General features: G+C 38.0%; 6 protein-coding genes across 10 annotated transcripts; 1 reads left to right on the top strand and 5 right to left on the bottom strand.

Moving 5' to 3' along the window:
• The first annotated feature begins 1,107 nt into the window (after positions 1 to 1,107).
• LOC106370862 (phosphatidylinositol transfer protein 3-like) lies at positions 1,108 to 2,854 on the top strand. The gene is made up of 6 exons (XM_048743305.1): positions 1,108 to 1,453; positions 1,696 to 1,954; positions 2,066 to 2,102; positions 2,194 to 2,299; positions 2,373 to 2,483; positions 2,579 to 2,854. The coding sequence occupies exons 1-6, from the start codon at positions 1,316 to 1,318 to the stop codon at positions 2,693 to 2,695; spliced, it is 768 nt and encodes a 255-aa protein (XP_048599262.1). The 5' UTR covers positions 1,108 to 1,315; the 3' UTR covers positions 2,696 to 2,854.
• A 99-nt stretch (positions 2,855 to 2,953) lies between these two features.
• LOC106370863 (BTB/POZ domain-containing protein At1g01640-like) lies at positions 2,954 to 4,376 on the bottom strand. Of its 2 annotated transcripts, none has more exons than XM_013810851.3 (3): positions 4,167 to 4,376; positions 3,726 to 3,870; positions 2,954 to 3,652 (listed from the first exon to the last, which is right to left on the bottom strand). In XM_013810851.3, exons 2-3 carry the CDS (start codon positions 3,858 to 3,860, stop codon positions 3,158 to 3,160), a joined length of 630 nt encoding a protein of 209 aa, XP_013666305.1. In that variant the 5' UTR covers positions 3,861 to 3,870; positions 4,167 to 4,376; the 3' UTR covers positions 2,954 to 3,157. The 2 variants fall into 2 exon arrangements, with proteins under 2 accessions (XP_013666305.1, XP_013666306.1); XM_013810852.3 differs by having other exon boundaries at positions 3,726 to 3,866; positions 4,167 to 4,352.
• A 573-nt stretch (positions 4,377 to 4,949) lies between these two features.
• LOC106370860 (signal peptide peptidase-like 4) lies at positions 4,950 to 9,062 on the bottom strand. Its single transcript, XM_013810850.3, has 14 exons — positions 8,758 to 9,062; positions 8,141 to 8,299; positions 7,949 to 8,060; positions 7,748 to 7,867; positions 7,495 to 7,646; positions 7,209 to 7,391; positions 7,078 to 7,112; positions 6,831 to 6,993; positions 6,660 to 6,713; positions 6,302 to 6,394; positions 6,053 to 6,195; positions 5,578 to 5,648; positions 5,401 to 5,484; positions 4,950 to 5,327 (listed from the first exon to the last, which is right to left on the bottom strand). Exons 1-14 carry the CDS (start codon positions 8,902 to 8,904, stop codon positions 5,221 to 5,223), a joined length of 1,623 nt encoding a protein of 540 aa, XP_013666304.1. The 5' UTR covers positions 8,905 to 9,062; the 3' UTR covers positions 4,950 to 5,220.
• Positions 9,063 to 10,375: 1,313 nt separating this feature from the next.
• LOC106370858 (putative U-box domain-containing protein 55) lies at positions 10,376 to 13,247 on the bottom strand. Its single transcript, XM_013810847.3, has 10 exons — positions 12,974 to 13,247; positions 12,819 to 12,895; positions 12,586 to 12,716; positions 12,406 to 12,510; positions 12,146 to 12,326; positions 11,899 to 12,036; positions 11,557 to 11,818; positions 11,330 to 11,478; positions 10,941 to 11,261; positions 10,376 to 10,688 (listed from the first exon to the last, which is right to left on the bottom strand). Exons 1-10 carry the CDS (start codon positions 13,131 to 13,133, stop codon positions 10,503 to 10,505), a joined length of 1,710 nt encoding a protein of 569 aa, XP_013666301.1. The 5' UTR covers positions 13,134 to 13,247; the 3' UTR covers positions 10,376 to 10,502.
• A 122-nt stretch (positions 13,248 to 13,369) lies between these two features.
• On the bottom strand, positions 13,370 to 16,557 carry LOC106370859 (U-box domain-containing protein 56-like). Of its 3 annotated transcripts, none has more exons than XM_013810848.3 (8): positions 16,397 to 16,557; positions 15,677 to 15,882; positions 15,349 to 15,452; positions 15,114 to 15,244; positions 14,893 to 14,997; positions 14,645 to 14,804; positions 13,863 to 14,306; positions 13,370 to 13,672 (listed from the first exon to the last, which is right to left on the bottom strand). In XM_013810848.3, exons 1-8 carry the CDS (start codon positions 16,507 to 16,509, stop codon positions 13,469 to 13,471), a joined length of 1,467 nt encoding a protein of 488 aa, XP_013666302.1. In that variant the 5' UTR covers positions 16,510 to 16,557; the 3' UTR covers positions 13,370 to 13,468. The 3 variants fall into 3 exon arrangements, with proteins under 3 accessions (XP_013666302.1, XP_013666303.1, XP_048599259.1); XM_013810849.3 differs by having other exon boundaries at positions 15,677 to 15,790; positions 16,397 to 16,498; XM_048743302.1 differs by lacking the exon at positions 15,677 to 15,882 and having other exon boundaries at positions 16,397 to 16,494.
• A 174-nt stretch (positions 16,558 to 16,731) lies between these two features.
• LOC106370857 (U-box domain-containing protein 54) lies at positions 16,732 to 19,268 on the bottom strand. Of its 2 annotated transcripts, none has more exons than XM_013810846.3 (7): positions 18,980 to 19,268; positions 18,184 to 18,287; positions 17,830 to 17,960; positions 17,609 to 17,710; positions 17,424 to 17,532; positions 17,183 to 17,311; positions 16,732 to 17,043 (listed from the first exon to the last, which is right to left on the bottom strand). In XM_013810846.3, the coding sequence occupies exons 1-7, from the start codon at positions 19,170 to 19,172 to the stop codon at positions 16,846 to 16,848; spliced, it is 966 nt and encodes a 321-aa protein (XP_013666300.3). In that variant the 5' UTR covers positions 19,173 to 19,268; the 3' UTR covers positions 16,732 to 16,845. The 2 variants fall into 2 exon arrangements, with proteins under 2 accessions (XP_013666300.3, XP_048599260.1); XM_048743303.1 differs by lacking the exon at positions 18,980 to 19,268 and adding an exon at positions 18,361 to 18,676.
• Between the last annotated feature and the right edge of the window lie 469 nt (positions 19,269 to 19,737).

The following is a 19,737-nucleotide window of genomic DNA, read 5'->3' as shown; positions in this document are numbered from 1 at the left end:
TATTGTGCCAGGCCTCGAATAAAGTTTAGCCAGGTATTATTACCTGTACTAACGACAAAATAATATAATTTGTAAATCAGATGTTCTTTTATTCAAAGCTCATTAGTAGATTAAAGGGCCTAGGGAATGAAGAAAGAAAAAGGGTAGTAAGAAAATTAAAGGGGTAGTGAGAATAAAATGTTAGGAAGTAGGGCATTTTAGATTATTTTTTTGGTTAATAAAAAAAATAGAAGGGACAGAAGAAAGAGAAGAGGTAGTGAAAAAATTAAGGGGTATTGAAAATAAAATGTTAAGAAATAGGATGTTTTAGATTAATTTTTTGGTTAATAGAAAGAAGAAATAGAGTTAATTAGTTAGGAAAAAGGAAGTGGGATCCAGACAAGAGTAGTGCAAAAATTAAGGGGTAGTGAGAATAAATTGTTAGGAAGTAGGGTGTTTTAGATTAGTTTTTTGGTTAATATAAAAAAAAGAAGAGTTAATTAGTTTTCCTATTTAAAGAGGTAGAGAGCACATATGTAAAGATTGAACAGCTCAGAAATGTATTTTGCTTTTCTGTGATCACATGATGCTTCTCTACTCCCACTTTCTTTCTTTATCTCTTTTTTGTTAAAGTTCTTTATTTTTCGCTTCTCAGTCCTTTTTTGTTTGTTTGTTTGTCAACTGTTACTGATTTATATAGTAATAATAGCTACAGCCTGTTGTTCAAAAAGAAAAAAACTACAGCCTTTAGCATTATTAAACATCATACAAATCATTGGTTGATGAATTTCAGTTTAACTAAAATGATTCGTGTAGCTGTATTCAGTTGGTGTACATGCAATCATCAATCAGAAGACACAAATATGTTTGCAACGAAGCGTATCCGTTTATGGAGTAAGTAAATCATTTGTGTAGCTGTACTCAGTTGGTACACGCGAGATTACAAGACAAAAATATACGATGCACGTTTAAATAAGTCACACATCCGACACAAGCTTATGTGGCTATGAGCATGCCTATTTTGGGCCAAACAAGCGTTGAGATAAATGAACGTGAGCCCATTTAAGGCCCAAAGGTTGTGACTTGTGAGTTATGAGTGGAGAGATGGTCGTCTTGGTCTGCTACCTTTGTGAAATGAAAAAGTGTACTTGAACAAGTCAAATAAATGAGCGTAGAGAGTAGGTAGGTGCGCCGTTGACAAGGAGAGGAACCCAACTGTATTGAATGTTACTTTTTCCCCGCTCCCGTTGAGCTGTCTTCATTTACAATCTCTTTCTTTCTTTCTAACTCTCTCCCCCCTCCCCTAATCTCGAGATCTGTCTCCGAGAGATACGGAATGGAAAAGAAAGAGACCAAGCAACATGTGGTAGCAGAAGCTGAGCAAGAGAATGGGACGTTGATAGAAGATGAGATCGAGAGGAGCAAAGTCGGCATCATGAGAGCTCTTTGCGACCGACAAGATCCTTCCACTAAGGTCCCGTATATGTTTCCTTCTTCTTTTCAAATCTCATCTTTTATTTGTTTGTACTTCTTAAAAATGAAAGAAAGATAAAAAAGTCACTTTAGCTGTGACTAAAACTTGAGTTGACTTGTTCAAAAAGGAAATAAAAAAGTAATTAGGAGAACTCGAAGTAGAAGACTGACTCCTGTGCATAGAGCAAAATGTAGTAACTTACAGAAACTAGTTTTGTGGTTACATCCTTGTAATGAATACAGGAAGTGGATGACCTGATGATCAGGCGGTTTCTGCGGGCGCGTGACATGGACATTGAAAAGGCTTCAACGCTCTTCCTCAAGTACCTGGCTTGGAAAAAAACTGTTCTCCCAAAGGGGCACATACCTGAATCAGAGATCGCCAATGATCTGTCGCACAATAAAGTGTGTATGCAGGGACATGACAAAATGGGTCGTCCTATCGTTGTTGCCTTTGGGAACAGACATAACCCTTCCAAAGGCAACCCTGAGGAGTTCAAGCGTGAGTTACTTACGACCCACACCACTTTCCCTCTTTCAAGCACCAAAATCTTTCTTTGCATATTAATCATCCTTACCTCTCTTATTTTTTTTCTGTTAACTTCTCCGGCAGGTTTTGTAGTCTACACGCTGGAGAAGATATGTGCAAGGTTTGTTATCATTATTATTATACAATCTTTTCAAGTTGTTAGCTATTAAACCAAAATTACTTAATTTTTTTTTGTTTTCATCAAATTAAAGAATGCCAAGAGGTGAAGAAAAGTTCACAGCCATAGGAGATCTGCAAGGGTGGGGATATTCTAACTGTGACATCCGCGGCTACCTTGCTGCTCTTTCCATTTTGCAGGTAACCCCCACAATCCTTTTCATCTCCTACGAGAAACACTCTTTAAATTGATAAACCTTGTTGTGTTTAACAGGATTGCTACCCAGAGAGACTAGGGAAACTCTATATAGTGCATGCCCCCTACATTTTCATGACCGCATGGAAGGTCGTTTACCCCTTCATCGACACCAACACCAAGAAAAAGGTTAGTAGTATATTTAGCTCAGGGCACACCCATCTCCTCCTATTTAGTCTCTGTGGTTTGTTTTTGAAATTACTATTATTTGTGTGTTGGGGCAGATTGTTTTCGTGGAGAACAAGAAACTCACGGCAACTCTGCTTGAAGACATTGACGAAACCCAACTTCCAGACATCTACGGTGGCAAGATGCCACTTACTCCTATCCAGGACTCCTAATGTTGGATGCTGTTACTTGCTTCAAGCCGCAGCTACTCTTATCTCCAAACTATTACCCTATTATTCTTTGTATTTTGAGTTAGAACTAAAAAAAAACTTATCGAGTATTTGCCAATTTTATAGTTAGTTATATATATATATATATATTGATATTTTTAATTTCTTGTTATTTCATCATATCTACTTGTGGATTTGGCCCTTATTGGCTCTTCCCTGCCACTCTGACAGACTAATATAATATGTTTTAACAATTGTATCTTAATCAATGCAAGATATATATAACAGATTTTAGTTAAATTCACAATACTAGTAGATATTGTATATGTATCAACCAACACCTTGAAATAAATCCCTAAAACAAAGTCTTTCCAAATTTAATAAGAAGAAGAAGAAGGCATCATCATTCATCAATCACCTTTGGCAAGTGAGACATTAGGCAAGTAGCTGTTTATTGTTCATCAATCAGTAGATGCGAGAGTGAGGGCGATGATTACAAGAAGCAGATCTGCTGTCTTTGGATTGAGCTTTGATCTCTCTTAGAAAAGCTCTGGTGATCTCAACGCCAAGATTGGGGTTCCTCTGCACAAAAGTCTCGTATTTCATGGGAACAACCACATCTTCCATATGCTTGACCACAAGGTTGATGGCAGCGGCTTTCAAGATGGTGTCAGAAGGGATGCTGGCGAGCTCCAGGATGTCAAGGACGTTCCTAGAGGTGAGAGATGCAATGAAATGGTCGCGGCAAACGTCTTGGAGATAAGCGATGTCGTATTTGTCAGCAGCCAGATAGAGGGCTCGGTACTGATTGTATGGAGCAATTAAGTTGCCGGAGTAGAGGAACTCGAGAAGAGAATGGAGCTCGTCGTGGTTCAAGTCGGGGAGAGTGATCGATTCCTCAGCAGAGGCCTTGCATTCATCGGAGTCTAGCATGTTCCTGAAGACCTTAGATCTTGACGACTGCCAATAATAATGGGATAATGAATATTAATAAAGCAGATTGGATCATGTTAAGAAGGGGGAGGGAAGTTACGAGGATGGCCTTGTGGGTCGGGATGGGGGGAGATTGATCACCAGGATGAACGAGAACATCAGTGTGCATTTGTTCCTTGAATGAGACAACAAGTCCACCGAGGAAAGCCGCCTTTTGTGCTGCTGCTTCAGACATTACTTACTTGCTTATTCACACAATTCAAAAGTGTGTCTTATTAGTTGTAGAAATGAGCTGAGATAAAATAGAGATATTCTAAACCTAAAAAGCACAAGCATTGATTGATTGAAAGGCTTCACTAAATCCCTAGAGTTAACAAAGTTCAACACTTTAAAAAAAAAAAACAATCTATGATCACAAAAGGAGAGGATTCAATCAAGCCCATCAATCGATCCTTCCTCGAAATAAATTATAAACATCCCCTTTCACTAGTCTTTGGAAAATGACGAATGGATTCGAAATTCGAATAGGGAGGGATCTTACCACACAGACAAACAGACAGAGTAGGCAGATCGTCGTCTGCGCTTCTCTTTATACTTTTTCCTTCTTCACTCAAACACACACAAAAATGTATGTTTTTTTCTTCGCACTTGTTCAGTACTACGATGATCCCAGAGAGAGAGAGAGACTCTTTTGCTTTTATAAAGTAAGTAGCGAGAGAGAAACTATTTCTCTTGACTTGATACGATGACTTATAATGTATGTCCTACCATTTACATTGTTACAACTTGGGAGTTAAAAGCAAAGCAAAATATACAAAGCTATTATTCGATTGTTAATCTATATATCTAAAGTATATATACTATTTTTATGAAATGAATTAACATTCATTCACAAAGTAATAAACCCAGTAGTGCGATTCTAAAGGGATTTGATAAGATTATTATATACTGACTAATTAACAAGTATAAAGCATACGTTCATCTACAAAAGTATCATAACTGAAATGAAAGATTAGAAATTTTATTGAATAACTGAGTAAGGTGAGTTCCCTCCGGGCCGGGGCCGACCAGTCACAGATCAAACTTCTTCTGACCCATTGCAATTTGGGTCTAATGTGGGCATTCACACCTCTCCAATTCAGAGTCTGTATGAGTACAACCTTCACCATTTATCAATAGCACTACCAAATTTCTCCTTTTTTTGGTCGGCTAAACATATGAAATGTTGTTAAATTGTGTGTTAACTAGGGAAGTATCTTATTTTCTTGTTTCTGAATTTTTTTTCTTTTTTTGTTTCTTTTGAATATTTTCAAGATAAAGCAAGTTCTAGAAAGAAAAAAATTAACTATTTAGTAAAGTAAAGATAGAAAACCTCAACCAGTCTGTTCTTTGTCTCCTTGAATACAAGCAGACGTAAGAAAGTAAAAGAGGGGGGAGGGAGTTAAAAAGAAAAGAGTAAACGAGAAAGGTTGTGTAGGGGTCTTGTTTGCTTCTGTAAGAGGTGCGGTAAAGTGATACATATATAGACCTAACAAGTGGTGTGCGTCTATTAACAATAAAAAAAAAACTACAGACTCATCTCATTGGGGTCTTTTCTAAGATTGAGGTTGAAGGCGAACGTGAGGACATGGCCTCTCTGGTTCCCCTGTTGTCCATAGGGTCTCCAGGTCACCTCTCTTGTGACCTAACACTATCAAAGTACCTGACACAAAAACCCATTCTCTTAGATTCATAGCTTAGCTTTTTGGTTTCTTTCCAAAATTGAGGACTCTTACCAAGTATGAATGGAACAATGTAAAGCAAAGCTGGTTGCCCGTGTCCATCCATCAAGTTTAGTGCAATATATGTTATGAGTAGACCTGTGATATAATAATAAGAGACCTTAATAAGTTAGATTCTCTGCAAAATTTCTTGCTTTTTGCTTCTTCCCTACATGAGGGTGAGGATCATACCTAGACCATAAGCAGACATTGCCCCAAGGAAGTATCCTGACTTGAGCTTCTTGTTTGCCAGCCAGTCGTATCTGCAATGTTAACACTATCTCAGAACAGCTCCTTCGGCTCATAACACTTAGCCTAGATCCCCTTGGGACAGTTGATAATTCAAACTTGTCTATTAAGCCTATTTACTTTACTATATTTTGTTAGTTATATATTTGGTTTTACGATGGATGCTCTGACCCACTTCAGGTGCAACAATTGCACGTTTCAGTGACAGTTATATTTATATTCTTCAACAAACTCAAAACCACAGTGAAGACAGAAAAACATTACATGAGGGTGTTTCTTTTAAGAGCAATTTTTCCCCAGGTTCAGGCAAATTCATTCCATTAAGCTTATTGTATGCTTCTAATCCCAAGTTTAGTTGACATGTTCATATAGTAATAAAGTGAAGAGATGATGGAGAGAGGATTGTAGTAGTGCAAACCTGAGTGCAAAAGTTACAAGAAGTCCAGGTAAGATGATATCGCCAAAACCGATGATACTGTAGCCACCCCAAGGATCAAACATACGTGGGATCTTTAGTAGCATTGGGATGCCGTCCTCTCCGCTTTTGTCTCCACGGGCTACCTGTATGTTGGTAAAAACAATATCAAAAAACATCAGTGTTGGAGCAGACAGAGAAGTATGTGTTGTTGAACATCATCTTGCATGAATGAAAAGGAAAAAAACTTACCACAATCATCACACTTTCACGGAACCACCATTTTGAAACAAAAACCCAGAAGATATCATACATGAAGGCACAGCTGAGAAGAACAACTCCAACCTGTTAACAATGACCTAATACCGTTATTAGAGATGGGTCTTCTATACCAGCATCAAGGAAATTTTCAGTCTGCAACTGATTGATTTAGATTGTTCAATTTTCAACATTTTTAAAGCTTTGTTTATTAGGTGCCAAGTTCTTAAGCACATAGTTCGAATATATACACTGGAAAAGAAATGGTTCGAAACAGGAAGCTGGTATTAGATGGCTACAGAAGCCACAATGCGATATTTGGTTCCTCATCCAGAAAGAAAATTGATATTACCTTAAGATTTGGTACCCTGACGATTTGAAGAACTGTTATAATCAGCGAGATTCCCTGTTAGCAAGATAAATGCAACATTATCTCATAAGCACCGAATGTATCCTCATTAGACAAGAGGCATTATTAGCATATACCCACATGGGACAGTTAAGAGAGAAAGGGGGTGCTTACAAGGATATCTTGCCCTATCCAAGCAAACGAGTATTGGCGGTAAACTGCCCATATAACAGCAGATACTATGCAAAACGGACAAATGGCCAGAGTCAAATATGAGACTGCCCCCAGGAATGGAACTTTGACATAAAATTCCCCAATACTGCGGAACCATCTGAAACTACAATACATGCAACCTCAGTTCCCATTTTATCCTTTTCACTTGTCCTGAAGGCGAAATTATATGAAGAAACATCATGCATACCATGAGAGCAAAGCGACCAAACAGGTTTGCAGCCCCTGATAGCACCAAACAAAACTTTGAATCTCAATATCAGGATGAATTCAATTTAGGTAACTGCTATTTAATTCAAAATGGTGATAGTAGTAACGTACCTCTACGCCACCTATGCAAAAGAGTACGACCAACACTTCTATAAACCAGAATGACATAAGCTTGTAGAGCATGATGAGGAAACAAGAAGCAACCACCACAAACAAAATTGCTGATATCACGGTGATCTCAACAACACCTCTTGAGCTGGTGGTTGATACCTGCAACAGTTCATCTGATCCGTCCTGCAGTTCATTATTTATAATCAATGCCTGAGAGAAACGGCGTCCATTTTCCTTGGCAGCCAAAAGGTAAAATTTTAAGATATATACATATGCTAGTGAGCACCTTTAGCAGCTTGTCTTGCTCAATGGCTTCTTCCCTAGCGGTCCAGGCAGACCAATAAGAAGCACAAAGAATGGTACCAACAGCCATAAGCCAGAGAAAGACCTCAGCCACATCAACTGCTGGACGTTTCGGCGAATATAGCTGCAAAGTAACTGAACAAATACAGTCATCAACAACAACAACACTGATGAAAAAGTGACAAACAAGAATAAGATATGGTACAAAGACAATAATCGCAGCTGGAAGATTTTACCAGTGTCGTTAGCGTCAACGAATTTTTGGAGACTTGAACCAGCATCAAGAGGGAGCATAACAACAGGAATATTGATATCTAAAACGTCTTCACCCTTCTCACATACCATCTTGAAAAGATCTGCAAAAACAAGATTCAACCCTTTAGCAAAAACTCAAAGAGGATAACTAGAAGTCTTATTTATTTGGAAGACAAGCTTACCAGTGCTGTTGTTAATGATAATGATGGCAGAGGCACCAGCTGCTTCAGCTACCTTTGTTTTTGTGGTAAAACTGCAGTTACCACGGTGAACAAGAATGACCTCTCCAGTAAGCTACCAACCCAAAAGAAAAGGAATTAAAACCGGAAATACACAATACAAGATAAAAAAATTAGAGATTGAAAGTGCTGAACCTTAAATTTGGGAGTAGTGCAGCAGTCAGGAGGGTCAGCAACGGCGAGTCTGATGAGGGTAGCATGTTTCTCCTTAGACTCCAAGGTTGGACCGAACCTAGCACCAACACCAACATACTCCTCTTTTTCTTTCCCATTGACTCGAGTTGGGACTTTGACCTGGTCCGTGGCATTGTAATGTTGGTTAGAAGATGATATTCAAACGTGACAGGGAAACTAAACTGGCTTAATCGCCCGGAAATAGCTAAGAGCAACATATGGAGAGAGTCAGAGCTCCACAAGAGCTTTAATATTCACGCACGCAAACCACAATGAGACTCTAAAAACAAACAATCTTACAGGTAGCCAGATGCTAACGCTACCTCGCTGAACTTAGCTGTAATGAAAACCCTTTTAAAATTAGAATCACATCAAATCTCAAAACCAAAGTCCCTCTCTATCTGCTGCAACAACAAACAATAGGGCGGGCAAGGCCAAACAAAAATTAAGCAATCAACAGATTAAATTCAGACAGCTTTAAGGAAAGTCCGAACCCTTCTAATCTGAAACCCCGAGAGACAAGCAGAAAAGGAGCTAAAATCCTTTAAGAAAAAAAATCAAAGTAGAAATTTTCTAACCAAGACGAAATTGTTGTTGCAACCAGGTCGATTAGGAAGAGAGTCATCGTGGTGAACTATGTCTCCACCAGAAACCAAACTAGCACTGTACACATACAACCACCCCAATACTAACAAGTAACCGCTGTAAGATCTCCCCCACATCATACTTCACTTTTCAAATTCCTCCTATGCCTACCAAGGACCCGAAGAAGAAGAAAGAGGAAAGTTGGAGAAAAAAAAATGGAGGAAGGTACAAGGAACTAGAGAGAGAGAGAGAGAGAGAGAGAGAGAGAGAGAGAGAGGGAAAAGAAAAAATCTCTCGTGGGAGGGGAAAGACGATAAAGTGTCGTTTCAGAGATAAGCAAGTGTAAAACGCAGACGTTTCTTCGTTCGTTTTGACTTTTTTCTATTGCACTCTCTCACTGTTCGCGCGTGATGCGCGTTTAATTTAAGTTAATTATTTGTCCGTACAATATTTATGTTAAATGCTGATGGCGATTAGAAGTAAATGGTTTAATTTGTGGAATATAAAAAACAAAAGAACTGATTTTCATTATATTTTTAATCACTCATCCTATCAATAATATTAATAATGCATTATCTTAACTGATATGGATCGATGGTGCTTTTGTCTACTGTTCATATAATTAAAAACAAATTGTAACACGCTTTTTTGAAATGTAACTCTATTCAATAATTTTTTTGTTAGATGATGAACATTTTACATCGAAATAAACATCACTTTCACAAACCTTAACCATAGTGTTGTATATCGTCATTCATTAAAGTATTTAGCGTTATCCATAACTTTAGCATATACTTCTGATCAGTACCAGCCTTAAGGGGAAGCCACAGAAGCATTGGCTTCCGGCCTTCTATATTATTAACAAATATCGGCTTTTATTTCTCTAAACCATCTTTAGTGTAGTGGTTTACTTAACAGTGTATTGAGTAAGGGGTTTAGGTTCGATTCATGGTGGCAGCCTATTTTTTCTTATTTTGCTTCTAGCTTTGTGAAAGTCAAGACCGGTGCTGCTTCTGATGACATCACGCTATCGAGGATGTCAAGTTGATAAATGCTATGATATTAATATATTGGTGATTTCGCGTTAAACTGATTGTATATGTCAAAAGTGCTCTTACCCCAACAGAAACCAAATAAAAACCCATATATTGAGTAACATTTTAAACTAAAATACCGGTTTTCAAAATAACGCAACTGAGCTAAACTGCATGTGCGTGGAACAAGCTGCGCGTGGAATACATCAAATCTATCGATCACCGGCTAGCAAAATATATTATCAATTATTAATTATTTTAAAATTAAATCCGTATGAACCGTACCGACAAGACGGCATGTTACAGTAAACCATTAGATAATTGTAGTTCAAAAAATCTTATGTGGCCGATCCCATACTAAGGTCAGTGTATAGCCAATTATACCGACCCACGTTTGGAACACAAGTGTTTGTCTGGTTTGTACACGCGTCGCGTTACTGTTCTAAATTTCACGTGTGCAAATTAAAGGACTCTTTGGCATGTCGCGGGCGGACACTTGTTGGGCCATGTTTAATTGGTAAAAGGGACGTGTGATGTTGGAAACGCCACTACAGATTGTTTTTCTCGGACTGTTTTATCAAAGAATCAAACGGTTTCTATTTTTTTTTGTGAATTCCACTCATCAGCACAGCAAGCAACTTAGCTGCAAACAAATAATCAAGCTTCAGATTTAATACATTCACAACACTAACCAAAGATTCATTTTAAGAGTTGCGTTGAAGCCACTCTTGAATGGCGGAACGAAGGGCGTGGTTAGGAACAAGGTTATTGTGGGTGAGCTTAAGGTTCGTCATTGGTGAGGTCTCGTGACCATTGTCGAGCCATTCCTTTAAGGCTTCAGCTTCGTACGTGAATCCATCGGCTGCAACACGAGGCTCTCGCATTACTTCCTGTAAAAACCAAGAATCAATCGATCGTTCACTTCTAAACATTTAAACTATCTGCGGCCAAACGGGTCGAACAAAACCCAAATTTGGCTATAAATCAATCACAAGCAATCATTTTAGACCAAACCAAGCAGAAATTTCTACACTGGTTCCGTTCTAAACCTCTTTGAGAGGAAAACTCCAGATGATAACATATGTGTATTTAAGTCCTCTACCTAGAAGTAGACATCTCAGGTTCGGTTCTGTTCAACGTACCTGCGATATTGGGCAGATGAAATACGACGGAGGCTGACGGGTAAGGGAATCCTCATCGGAGAAACCAGAAGGTATTCCATGGCGGCGAGTGTAGCTCTGAAGAAGCAACATAATATCTGAACAGACAGAGCTAGCTGCGTCTTTCTCAGCAGCGACCTTGCTGAGTTCTTCCTCCGTTCCTTTTCTACGTCTTGCTTCTTCTTCGTATAACCTCATGAAGTTTTGTCCCACAGAGCAAGCTTCTTCTTTTTCCTTCCTCACTTTCTCAACCTCCTCTCTTCTTCTCTTCACTAACTCCTCTGTTTCTTTCCTCTGCCTCACCTGTTTTGTTTTGACATGATAGATTATCACTTTTTTAATTCCTGAACTCATCTTAAAGATTTCATTACCTCGTCTTCATATAGTTGCATCAAGTTCTTGCTTATCAAGCAGGCTTCTTCCTTCTCCTTCTTTGTCTTCTCAAGCTCTTCCTCTTGTCTCTTCACAGATTCCTCCATCTCTTTCCTCTGTCTCAGTTGCTCGTTGTACAGCTTCATCCCTATTTTCCAATATCAATAGATTATTCAAAATCACTCGTCTTAACAAATAACATATTCCTTTCTGTTTCTGACAGTACCGTCCTGAACAATGACCCGCACTTCTTCCAGCTCCTTCTTCGTTCTCTCGTGTTCTTCTTTCTCCTTCCCCAACATCTCTTCAGCTTCAACTCTGCGTCTCACTTCCTCACTGTATAGCTTTCTTCCGTTAAGAATGATGATAAGCGCGTCGTCCCTCTCTTGTTTAGTCTTCTCCACCATTTTCTTTTGTTTTGCCAATGCCTCTTTACCTTCTTTCCTTAGCCTCGTTTCCTCATTGAACATTGCTTCATACTCTCTTGCCTTTCAAGTAAAATGAAACAATTCTAAGCAAGAAAAAAGAAGAAGAACATTCTCCATGTCTTTAAATTATGGTATTTTACTTTGCGGATGGCCTCAACGGCTGTATTTTCAGCTTTAAACCGCCTGACACATTCTTCGTACGCTTCTCTTTTCGATTCCTCAACTTCAATAAGTGCTTGCTTAAGTTGTCTATACAGTTGATCATTCCTGTCGCTTTCCTGCAAAAGGACAGATAAAGCTTTCAGTCATTTAGTAACAGACACAGAAGAAAGCACGAGATATATATTGGCTTAATTCACAATACAACCAACAATATTTAGAACCTACAGATTGATCCTCTGATGAAGTTGGCTCTAACATGTCCCTGTCTCTCCTTGTGTCAATGTAAGCTACAATTGCAGAGACCAATTCTGCCGAGCATTTTGGTGAAGCAGATGAATAGAGCTTCGGTTTCCATTGTCCAGCTTCGGCTTCTGTTTCATCCACACGGTCTTCAAGATTGGCTTCCCTGAGTATTTAATATACATAAACAATAAGGCGATTTCTTCAAAGATAGAACATAAGCAAAGAGAGGTTTCAAAACTCACTTTGTGTAGATGAGATGTCCATTGCACATAAACGTAACTTCGCAGGAGCTAGGCGCGTGTTGGTATACGTACTTGGCCTTTCTGGACTTGAGATCGAACATCTTCCTGTAATTTTTTCCTGTTCAGTCAACACGAGTGAATTTAAGAGATTTTAAAATATAATAGATTTCCAATAAGTACTCTGAATAATGATGGTCTGATGCAGCTCCCATAACGAGCTTCTTGATTTTGCTTTCATGGATGAGTTCTAATATCCCCTGCTTCACATCGTTCATCTCTATACACGATATGTAAATGTCGTCCTCATTCACCTGCGATCGGAGAACAAGAATCAGGAGGAACACAACAATTTCCTTCAGAGCAAGAAGAGAAGGACTTTAATAATATAAGAAGGCAACGGAACAGAAAAATACCCCTTCTTGTTGACAGATGTCAAAATAATCATGTAATGTCTCGTACATGATAGCCTCCAGTTCTTCAAGCTTACGTGCTGAAATACATCAACAGTAAATACGCAATTACATATGAAGCATCGAAAATGGGAACCAAAGAAGATAACGAAAATCACCAGCAGGAGAAGCAGTTTTTGGCTGATAAACATGGAGGATGCAGACTTTCTTGGCACCAAGGTTCCTCAAAGCCCAAACCAGAGTTGATCTGCTCTCTTTGACATCGTTCTTCACAGCAACATGGACAACATCATCTCCCATGGCCATGAGTTCCGCCATTGATGTCCTTTACCTTTGTCTTTGTGTTATGTCTTCTTTTCACCTGTAAGGTGGAAAAAAACAAAGAAGCATCTGACAGAAAGAGACCAACAATGGTTAGTGGTGACCCTCAACATTCTTTTTGTTGACCGTTTCAGTTTTCCTAAGGTGGACACAGTAAAGTCTACAGGTGGTATTTAAAACACAAGTCAATGCATAACAACTACTGAAACAAAAACAAAAAAAATCTCCAAGACTTTTCCCAGTGAAAAGAGACAATTTTTTCTTAGATTTTAAACGTTCCATTCACTACTGAATCACAACACAATCAACATAATATATATGTATATATATCTTTAAGGCAAATCAAAGAAATAAGGGTGCTGTTGCAACCACTCGTTAATAGCAGAACGAAGAGCAAGATTTGGTGTGAGGTTGTGATTCTCAAGCCTCAGGTTTGTCATCGGCGATTTTTCACCTCCATGACTGAGCCAGATTTTGAACTCATTTGCTTCATAAGTGTAACCATCAGCTGCAACATGGGGATTCTGCATAATCTCCTACATTCACGAGCAATTGGCAATGAATTAAATAAGAGCAAAACAAATATCAAAAATGGGAAGTTACTTTTGGACATGTATAGTGTAGCGTATGTGTCAGCTTAGTACACTATAGCTGAGATATTGAGCAGAAGCCAAGTCAAGATCCCAACAAAAACATGTTTTTCTAGATAGAGGTTCGAGTCCTAACCTTTGAAATGGGACAGATGAAATATGGGGGAGGCTCGTTGGAAACAGACCACTGCGACGCGGATGAAGGCGAATCTGATGATGACTCACCCTTCTCCATGTATAGATTTCTCAAAAGCTCTTCAGTTTTTTTGATAGCTTCGTCTCGCTCTTTCTCGGCCATATCTAACCGACGGGGGCAATCAATATAAAGCTGTTCTTCGAGTTCCTTTTGGACCCTCTTCATGTCTTTGATTTCTGCTCTCGCTCTGTTCAGCTCCTCCTCCGCTTCTCTCCTGCGACGTACTTCTTCACTGTACAGCATCTGAGTGACACCAAAAGAACTTGAGAGTGCTTCCTCTCTTTCACGATTCATCTTATCATGTTGCTCCAGTTCTCTCTTTAGTTCCTCGATTTCTAGTCTCCGTCTCTGCTCCTCGTAGTACGTCGCCGCAGACCCTCTAGCCTGTTTAGAAACCATATCAACTGAACAAATGAGATTCTTCTACATTGGAAGATATAAAAACACCACCACATGAGTCTCATATGGAAAACTTGACATTAAAAATCGCGTTTAAAGACATGCATGTGTTATGTTCTACAGTAGCAGTTGCAAGAAATGAGACAAATTTGACTAACAAGAAGATGTGTCGGATCCTTGAATTTACAATATATCACATTTTATCATTCCTTCTCCATAGGTTTTAAGACTTTTAAGCGAATCACAAGGTTTTTCCAATTAAGAAAACACTCAACCACTTGAATGAAAAGTTCTAGGTGCTGACTAAATTGGATTTTACGTACTGATTGGTCTTCAGGTGAAGAAGACAGGGCATGTGACTCGCTGTCAGGTTCAGCTCTTACTACGTCCTCGTATGGTATCAGAGCAGAATCAAGGTCATGAAGGCTGGCTAAGGATTCAGAGGAGGAGTGCGATGAACCCTCAAGATCGAACCGTCCCTCCCTATTGAAACATACAACAAAAATATACCCAGTTAAACTTTACAATTACTCAAAAACACGCAGAAGTAAAAATCCTCCTCCTAACTTACCTCGTTTGGATGAGGTTTCCATTACAAACAAGCCATATTTTACAGCAATGAGGCGCGTGGCTACTCACATACTTGGCTTTTCTAGATGTGATATTAACCATTCCCCTGCATCATATGACCAGAGTGAGAGCATTTTCTTATTTACTCATTACGCAGATTATCGTACAATAGAGAAATTATCAATGTGGAGACACATAAACGAGTCTAAATACTATCCTTACTCGGAGTAGCGGGAATCAGCAGCTGCTCCTATAATAAGCTTCTTGATATTGTTTTCATAGATGAGGTTCACAATCCCCTCCTCAACGTTATCTCCCACATCACAGAATATTTCCACATCTTGCTCGATAATCTGCAACATAAGCAATTCAATGATCATAATTGTTGTTTTAAAACATGTCTATATTTTTGTGAAACACACTAATAATGAATCCATGAGTTGGGAAGAGCACTAACTCCTTCATGAAGGCAGATATCATGGTACTTGAGAAGGCTCTCATATGTACTTGTCAATTCCGACACCTGGATTGCATCGATCTCGCTTTGTTCTAGCCCACTTGCTGCAATTCCCCAGACAACAAAAAAAGGGAAACTTAAAGACGGTCGGAATAAGTTGGTTAAAGAAAGTAAAGATTGGTCTTCCGCTACAATCAGATATGATATAAGAACACGGCATCACCCACAAGTAAACACTAACAAAGACACAAACCATTTACATCCTATGATCAAGAATCGGCAGAGAAAATTACTAATATCACCAATCAAAAAGAAAAAAAGTTATTACAGGTAGGGTTCATGGAAATGGGAAGATGAACATGAAGAAGGTAAAGCTTTTTGAATTGGAGATGTCTCAGTGCCCATGTGAGAGTCGATCTGCTTTCACCAACATCTTTGTTTACTGCAACATAAACAGGATCTTCAATCAAAGCCTCTGCCATGGTTATTCTTTCTACTCTCCTCTGGATCTTCTCTATTAGAGACGATTTCTCTCTTTTCCAAAACAAGACACGATAAGACACAAAGGGCACAATTATTAAATATATTTATATATATGTAGACACATGATTATATTTTCGTCCCTTGATAACGAACTAATTGCGAAGATGTTTCCAACCATTTTCCTACTCAATTGTGATATGTATTACTCTACTTTAAAATGTATTTTTTTTTCTGAGAAAAAGAAGGAAGGTGACAGACAACGAAAGATATTTGATCTTACTAGTAGATAACATCAGAGAGCGAGCCACTGCTCACAATAATTTTAAATGCAAGACTATATACATCTATCTATCTATCAACCAGTAGATTTCGTAGAACATTTCTCATATCGTAAATGACACGTTTCATACGATAAATTAAACGGAATTGCTACTTTTAAAATTGAAATGTCAACTCACATAAGCTTTTTTTAAAAATAAGATTCAGGAATCAGAAATCGAAGGCGTGGGGATATATTTAGTATTTAGGTCGCTAATGAGAAGTGTCGGTTCGGAGAATTTTTTACCTCCGATCAATCCCCGCTACATTGCGACGAATCTCGTGCGCCGGTAGGTTAGCCGGCGGTCGATTAGGTTGACAGTTTGGGGGAAGTGGAGCCAAGTCAAGAGTCAACAACATCTCTTCGTTTATTAGTGTTTGTATAATTAAGGACGATTCAGGTTACGACACGTCACGCAGCTTTTGCTGTGAACGGTCAGATGTTCTTCCTCCGCTTGGGATAAGTTCTTTATAATGGGCTTAGTAACAGCCCATGGGCTTACGTTTAAAGCATAGGGGTTTACTTGATTTGGCTCTTTCCCGCCCAATTTGGTGACAGAAACATGCAGACAAGTCAACGAGAGTAGCGAAACTTTTTATTGACAAAACTGATGGTCGCATAAATGACCTTTTTTATCATACATATTTTTCTTTTCTTACAGAAAATTCCAAAACTCACAACAAATTAGATGATAATCAATGTTTGTAGTTTGGGTGCTGATGGAGCCAGTCCTTGATGAGTGAACGAAGAGTGTAGTTAGGGGTGAGATGGCGATGACCGAGCCTAGCTCCTGTGATTGGCGACTTATCATTCCCTCCGTTTAGCCACGTTCTTATTTCCTTTTCCTCGTAAGTGAAACCATCAGCAGCGACATGAGGATCTCTCATTATCTCCTACATATATATATACATATACCAAAATCAATTATGATGAGAAAAATCATTTGCATCTTTAAGCAGAATCGCTAGCTTTTTTCCTGGGAAAACATGAATATTAATTAGTATTTCAAGATGCGATGGTTTGAAGTCTAACCATTGAAATGGGACAAATGAAATTTTCGGGAGCACATGGACTCGCGTCTGCTTCGCTGTCCTTTCTTTTTGTCTCCTCATCTTCTTTCTTTACTCTCTTTGGTTCTTCGTCAGTTTTTTTAATTCGTCCCTGTTTATTTAATGCAGAACAAAAAAGAGTTTTAAATAAATAGTAATATTGACACTAAGCTCAGGGAGACAAAAATTCAGCTCTACTAATCAAAGTCTTAATTTGTACTTACTGAATCGGTTTCGCCATCATCCCTTCCTCTTCCTTCGCTTGGTTTCTGAGCAAAACCATCGAATTCTGAGAACGAATCTGATGAATTCCCAATGCCGAAACTTCCTTCTCTATTAAACCAAAAACAAAAATGTTAAAAGAAATATTTTATAACACATGCAAACAAGTGCAATCCTCAAAACTTACTTTTTCTGAATGAGTTTCCCTTTGCAGATGAACCACATTTTACAGCAATGAGGTGCATGTTGACTCACATACTCTGCTTTTCTAGATGTGATAGACATTCCCCTGCATTATTTAAAAGAGAGATTAATTAGAGTATTATTTGCTTTTATTCAATTAAACAATTTTTCAAACCTGATGTTCTGAAAAAAAAACATAGATCCATTCTCGAGCTTTTTCTTTACCTGGAATAGTGAGGATCAGCTGCTGCTCCCATAACGAGCTTCTTAATATTGTTTTGATAGATTAGTTCCACAATCCCTTCACCCACACCATATCCTGATATCAATGATATATCCACATCCTCTTCATCGACCTGCACCAGTATTTTATATTAGACAATTCCATCAGTCTTTTCAAAACTCATCATGTTTCTTTTTTAGCTCCTCTGTTACCCCCGTTTGGATTTTCACGAGGTTTCACTGAGCCTATATATCTAGGAGATTGAAACCGATTGACAGAAAATAAATCAATACTTGACGTGTTGCTTACTTCTCATCTCTCTGGTTTTTGATTCTTTGCAAAGAGAACTAACTTACCCCTTTGTTTGTGCAGAGATCACGGTACTTGTGGAGGCTATCATATGAGGATTTCAGCTCTGATTCTTGGATTGCATTGATCTCACTTTCATCAAGCCCACATGCTGAATTATACACCATTTCAAAACAGAGTCAATTTCCAATTCTAACACCACACAAGTAAACAGATAAAAGTACCATAGCAATCGCTCTGAAACATCTTATGATATAATTTAAAACTGTTTACTCACTACTTGGTAAGATGAGAAAGAATAATTAGGCGATGCAATACCAAACATGATGTGTGACTTTACTACAAATGGGGTACAGTAGCCGTATAAGCCCAAAACCTTGACTTGTTTCGGTGCTAGGTCCAGGGTTCAAACTAAAATTTGTTTATGCTCTATTATCCTAATTTTTAAAGTTAGGATGTTGATTGTTTCATGACTTATTAACGTAACTAAGATTGTGTTGGCTGGTAACATATATTTTTTATAAATTCTGACACAAGATGCTTGGTACATATGTTTTCTATCTAATATATATATTTATATATATATATATATATATATATATATGAATATTTAAAATATTTTTTTCCTTTTGTATATATGTTCATAACTAGGTTCATATAAACATATTTTCAGATGCATATTATATACCCAGAAAGAGAAAATAAACAGCATCATCCAAAGGCTCATCTAATACTAAATAGTAAGATACAATCAGTTCGTCAGGAAAGTCCATTAAATTTATTGGCATTTGAAATGCAAAACAAAACACAATCAAACGTATATAATCAATCTAAAAGACTTACAAGAAGAGTTCAACGAGAAGGGAATATGAACATGAAGAAGGCAGAGTTTCTTCACGGGAAGAGTCTTCAATGTCCATAACAAAGTTGATTTACTTTCTCGAACATCTTGATTCACCGCCACATAGATGACGTCGTTATGCAAAGTTTCTCCCATGGATACGTACTTGGCTTTTTTAATATTTCTGTTATGCATAAAAGGTATACAATGATGTAAGAATTATGAACGCGTAATATATAGAGCGAGCTAGAGATAGAGAGATCAAGGTATCTTTCACCCACATTGCAAGTTAAATTGGAAGGAGTTTCTGACCATTTACGTGTGAATTTCTCAGGTCAAGTGATGGGGTCAGCTTATTTTATTGAAACAATCGAGCAGTTGAACTTTCTACACTTGTTTGTTAAGGCTTTTTTTTTTTGCTTAATTTGTTTATTAAGTTTCCAGGAATAATAGTGGAAATCACTTGGACCTTCAGCTGTAAGAAAGTGTCGAACCAAAACAAAAGGTGTTGAGGGGTATCTTGGTGATCAACAAATTTCGTTTTGTTGACTTTTGCCTACCTACGAACCCCATTATGATTTCCTTTATTTATATAATTTAAATTCAATAATGTTCTTGGAATGGAAAATTTGTTGACTAAATAAACTGAAAATGCAAGTTACTATTAGAAACAAAGAAGCTAATTTATTCATTTTAGACCGAAAGATGTTGGGGGTAATAAACTATAAAGTTCAATAGTGTACAGTTATTTGTTTTGCGT

Source organism: Brassica napus, chromosome A10, assembly GCF_020379485.1.
Source record: "Brassica napus cultivar Da-Ae chromosome A10, Da-Ae, whole genome shotgun sequence".
Lineage (NCBI taxonomy): Eukaryota > Viridiplantae > Streptophyta > Magnoliopsida > Brassicales > Brassicaceae > Brassica > Brassica napus.
The sequence above is the reverse complement of the archived record's forward strand: the minus strand, read 5'-3'. Positions and strand labels throughout refer to the sequence as shown.

Coding starts and splice junctions, on each gene's coding strand:
- LOC106370862 (XM_048743305.1), top strand. CDS start 1,316: ATGGAAAAGAAAGAGACCAAGCAACATGTGGTAGCAGAAGCTGAGCAA. Junction 1,955..2,065: donor CAACCCTGAGGAGTTCAAGC/GTGAGTTACTTA, acceptor CTTCTCCGGCAG/GTTTTGTAGTCTACACGCTG. Junction 2,300..2,372: donor CTGCTCTTTCCATTTTGCAG/GTAACCCCCACA, acceptor TGTGTTTAACAG/GATTGCTACCCAGAGAGACT.
- LOC106370863 (XM_013810851.3), bottom strand. CDS start 3,860: ATGTCTGAAGCAGCAGCACAAAAGGCGGCTTTCCTCGGTGGACTTGTT. Junction 3,653..3,725: donor CGACCCACAAGGCCATCCTC/GTAACTTCCCTC, acceptor TATTATTGGCAG/TCGTCAAGATCTAAGGTCTT.
- LOC106370860 (XM_013810850.3), bottom strand. CDS start 8,904: ATGATGTGGGGGAGATCTTACAGCGGTTACTTGTTAGTATTGGGGTGG. Junction 5,485..5,577: donor AATGTCTGCTTATGGTCTAG/GTATGATCCTCA, acceptor ATTATATCACAG/GTCTACTCATAACATATATT. Junction 5,328..5,400: donor CATTGTTCCATTCATACTTG/GTAAGAGTCCTC, acceptor TTTTTGTGTCAG/GTACTTTGATAGTGTTAGGT.
- LOC106370858 (XM_013810847.3), bottom strand. CDS start 13,133: ATGGCGGAACTCATGGCCATGGGAGATGATGTTGTCCATGTTGCTGTG. Junction 12,717..12,818: donor ACATCTGTCAACAAGAAGGG/GTATTTTTCTGT, acceptor CTCCGATCGCAG/GTGAATGAGGACGACATTTA. Junction 12,511..12,585: donor TCAGACCATCATTATTCAGA/GTACTTATTGGA, acceptor AAAAAATTACAG/GAAGATGTTCGATCTCAAGT.
- LOC106370859 (XM_013810848.3), bottom strand. CDS start 16,509: ATGTTGTTGACTCTTGACTTGGCTCCACTTCCCCCAAACTGTCAACCT. Junction 15,883..16,396: donor GTAGCGGGGATTGATCGGAG/GTAAAAAATTCT, acceptor GTTTTGGAAAAG/AGAGAAATCGTCTCTAATAG. Junction 15,245..15,348: donor ATATCTGCCTTCATGAAGGA/GTTAGTGCTCTT, acceptor CTTATGTTGCAG/ATTATCGAGCAAGATGTGGA.
- LOC106370857 (XM_013810846.3), bottom strand. CDS start 19,172: ATGCATAACAGAAATATTAAAAAAGCCAAGTACGTATCCATGGGAGAA. Junction 17,533..17,608: donor GGGAAACTCATTCAGAAAAA/GTAAGTTTTGAG, acceptor TTGGTTTAATAG/AGAAGGAAGTTTCGGCATTG. Junction 17,312..17,423: donor ATGATGGCGAAACCGATTCA/GTAAGTACAAAT, acceptor TTAAATAAACAG/GGACGAATTAAAAAAACTGA.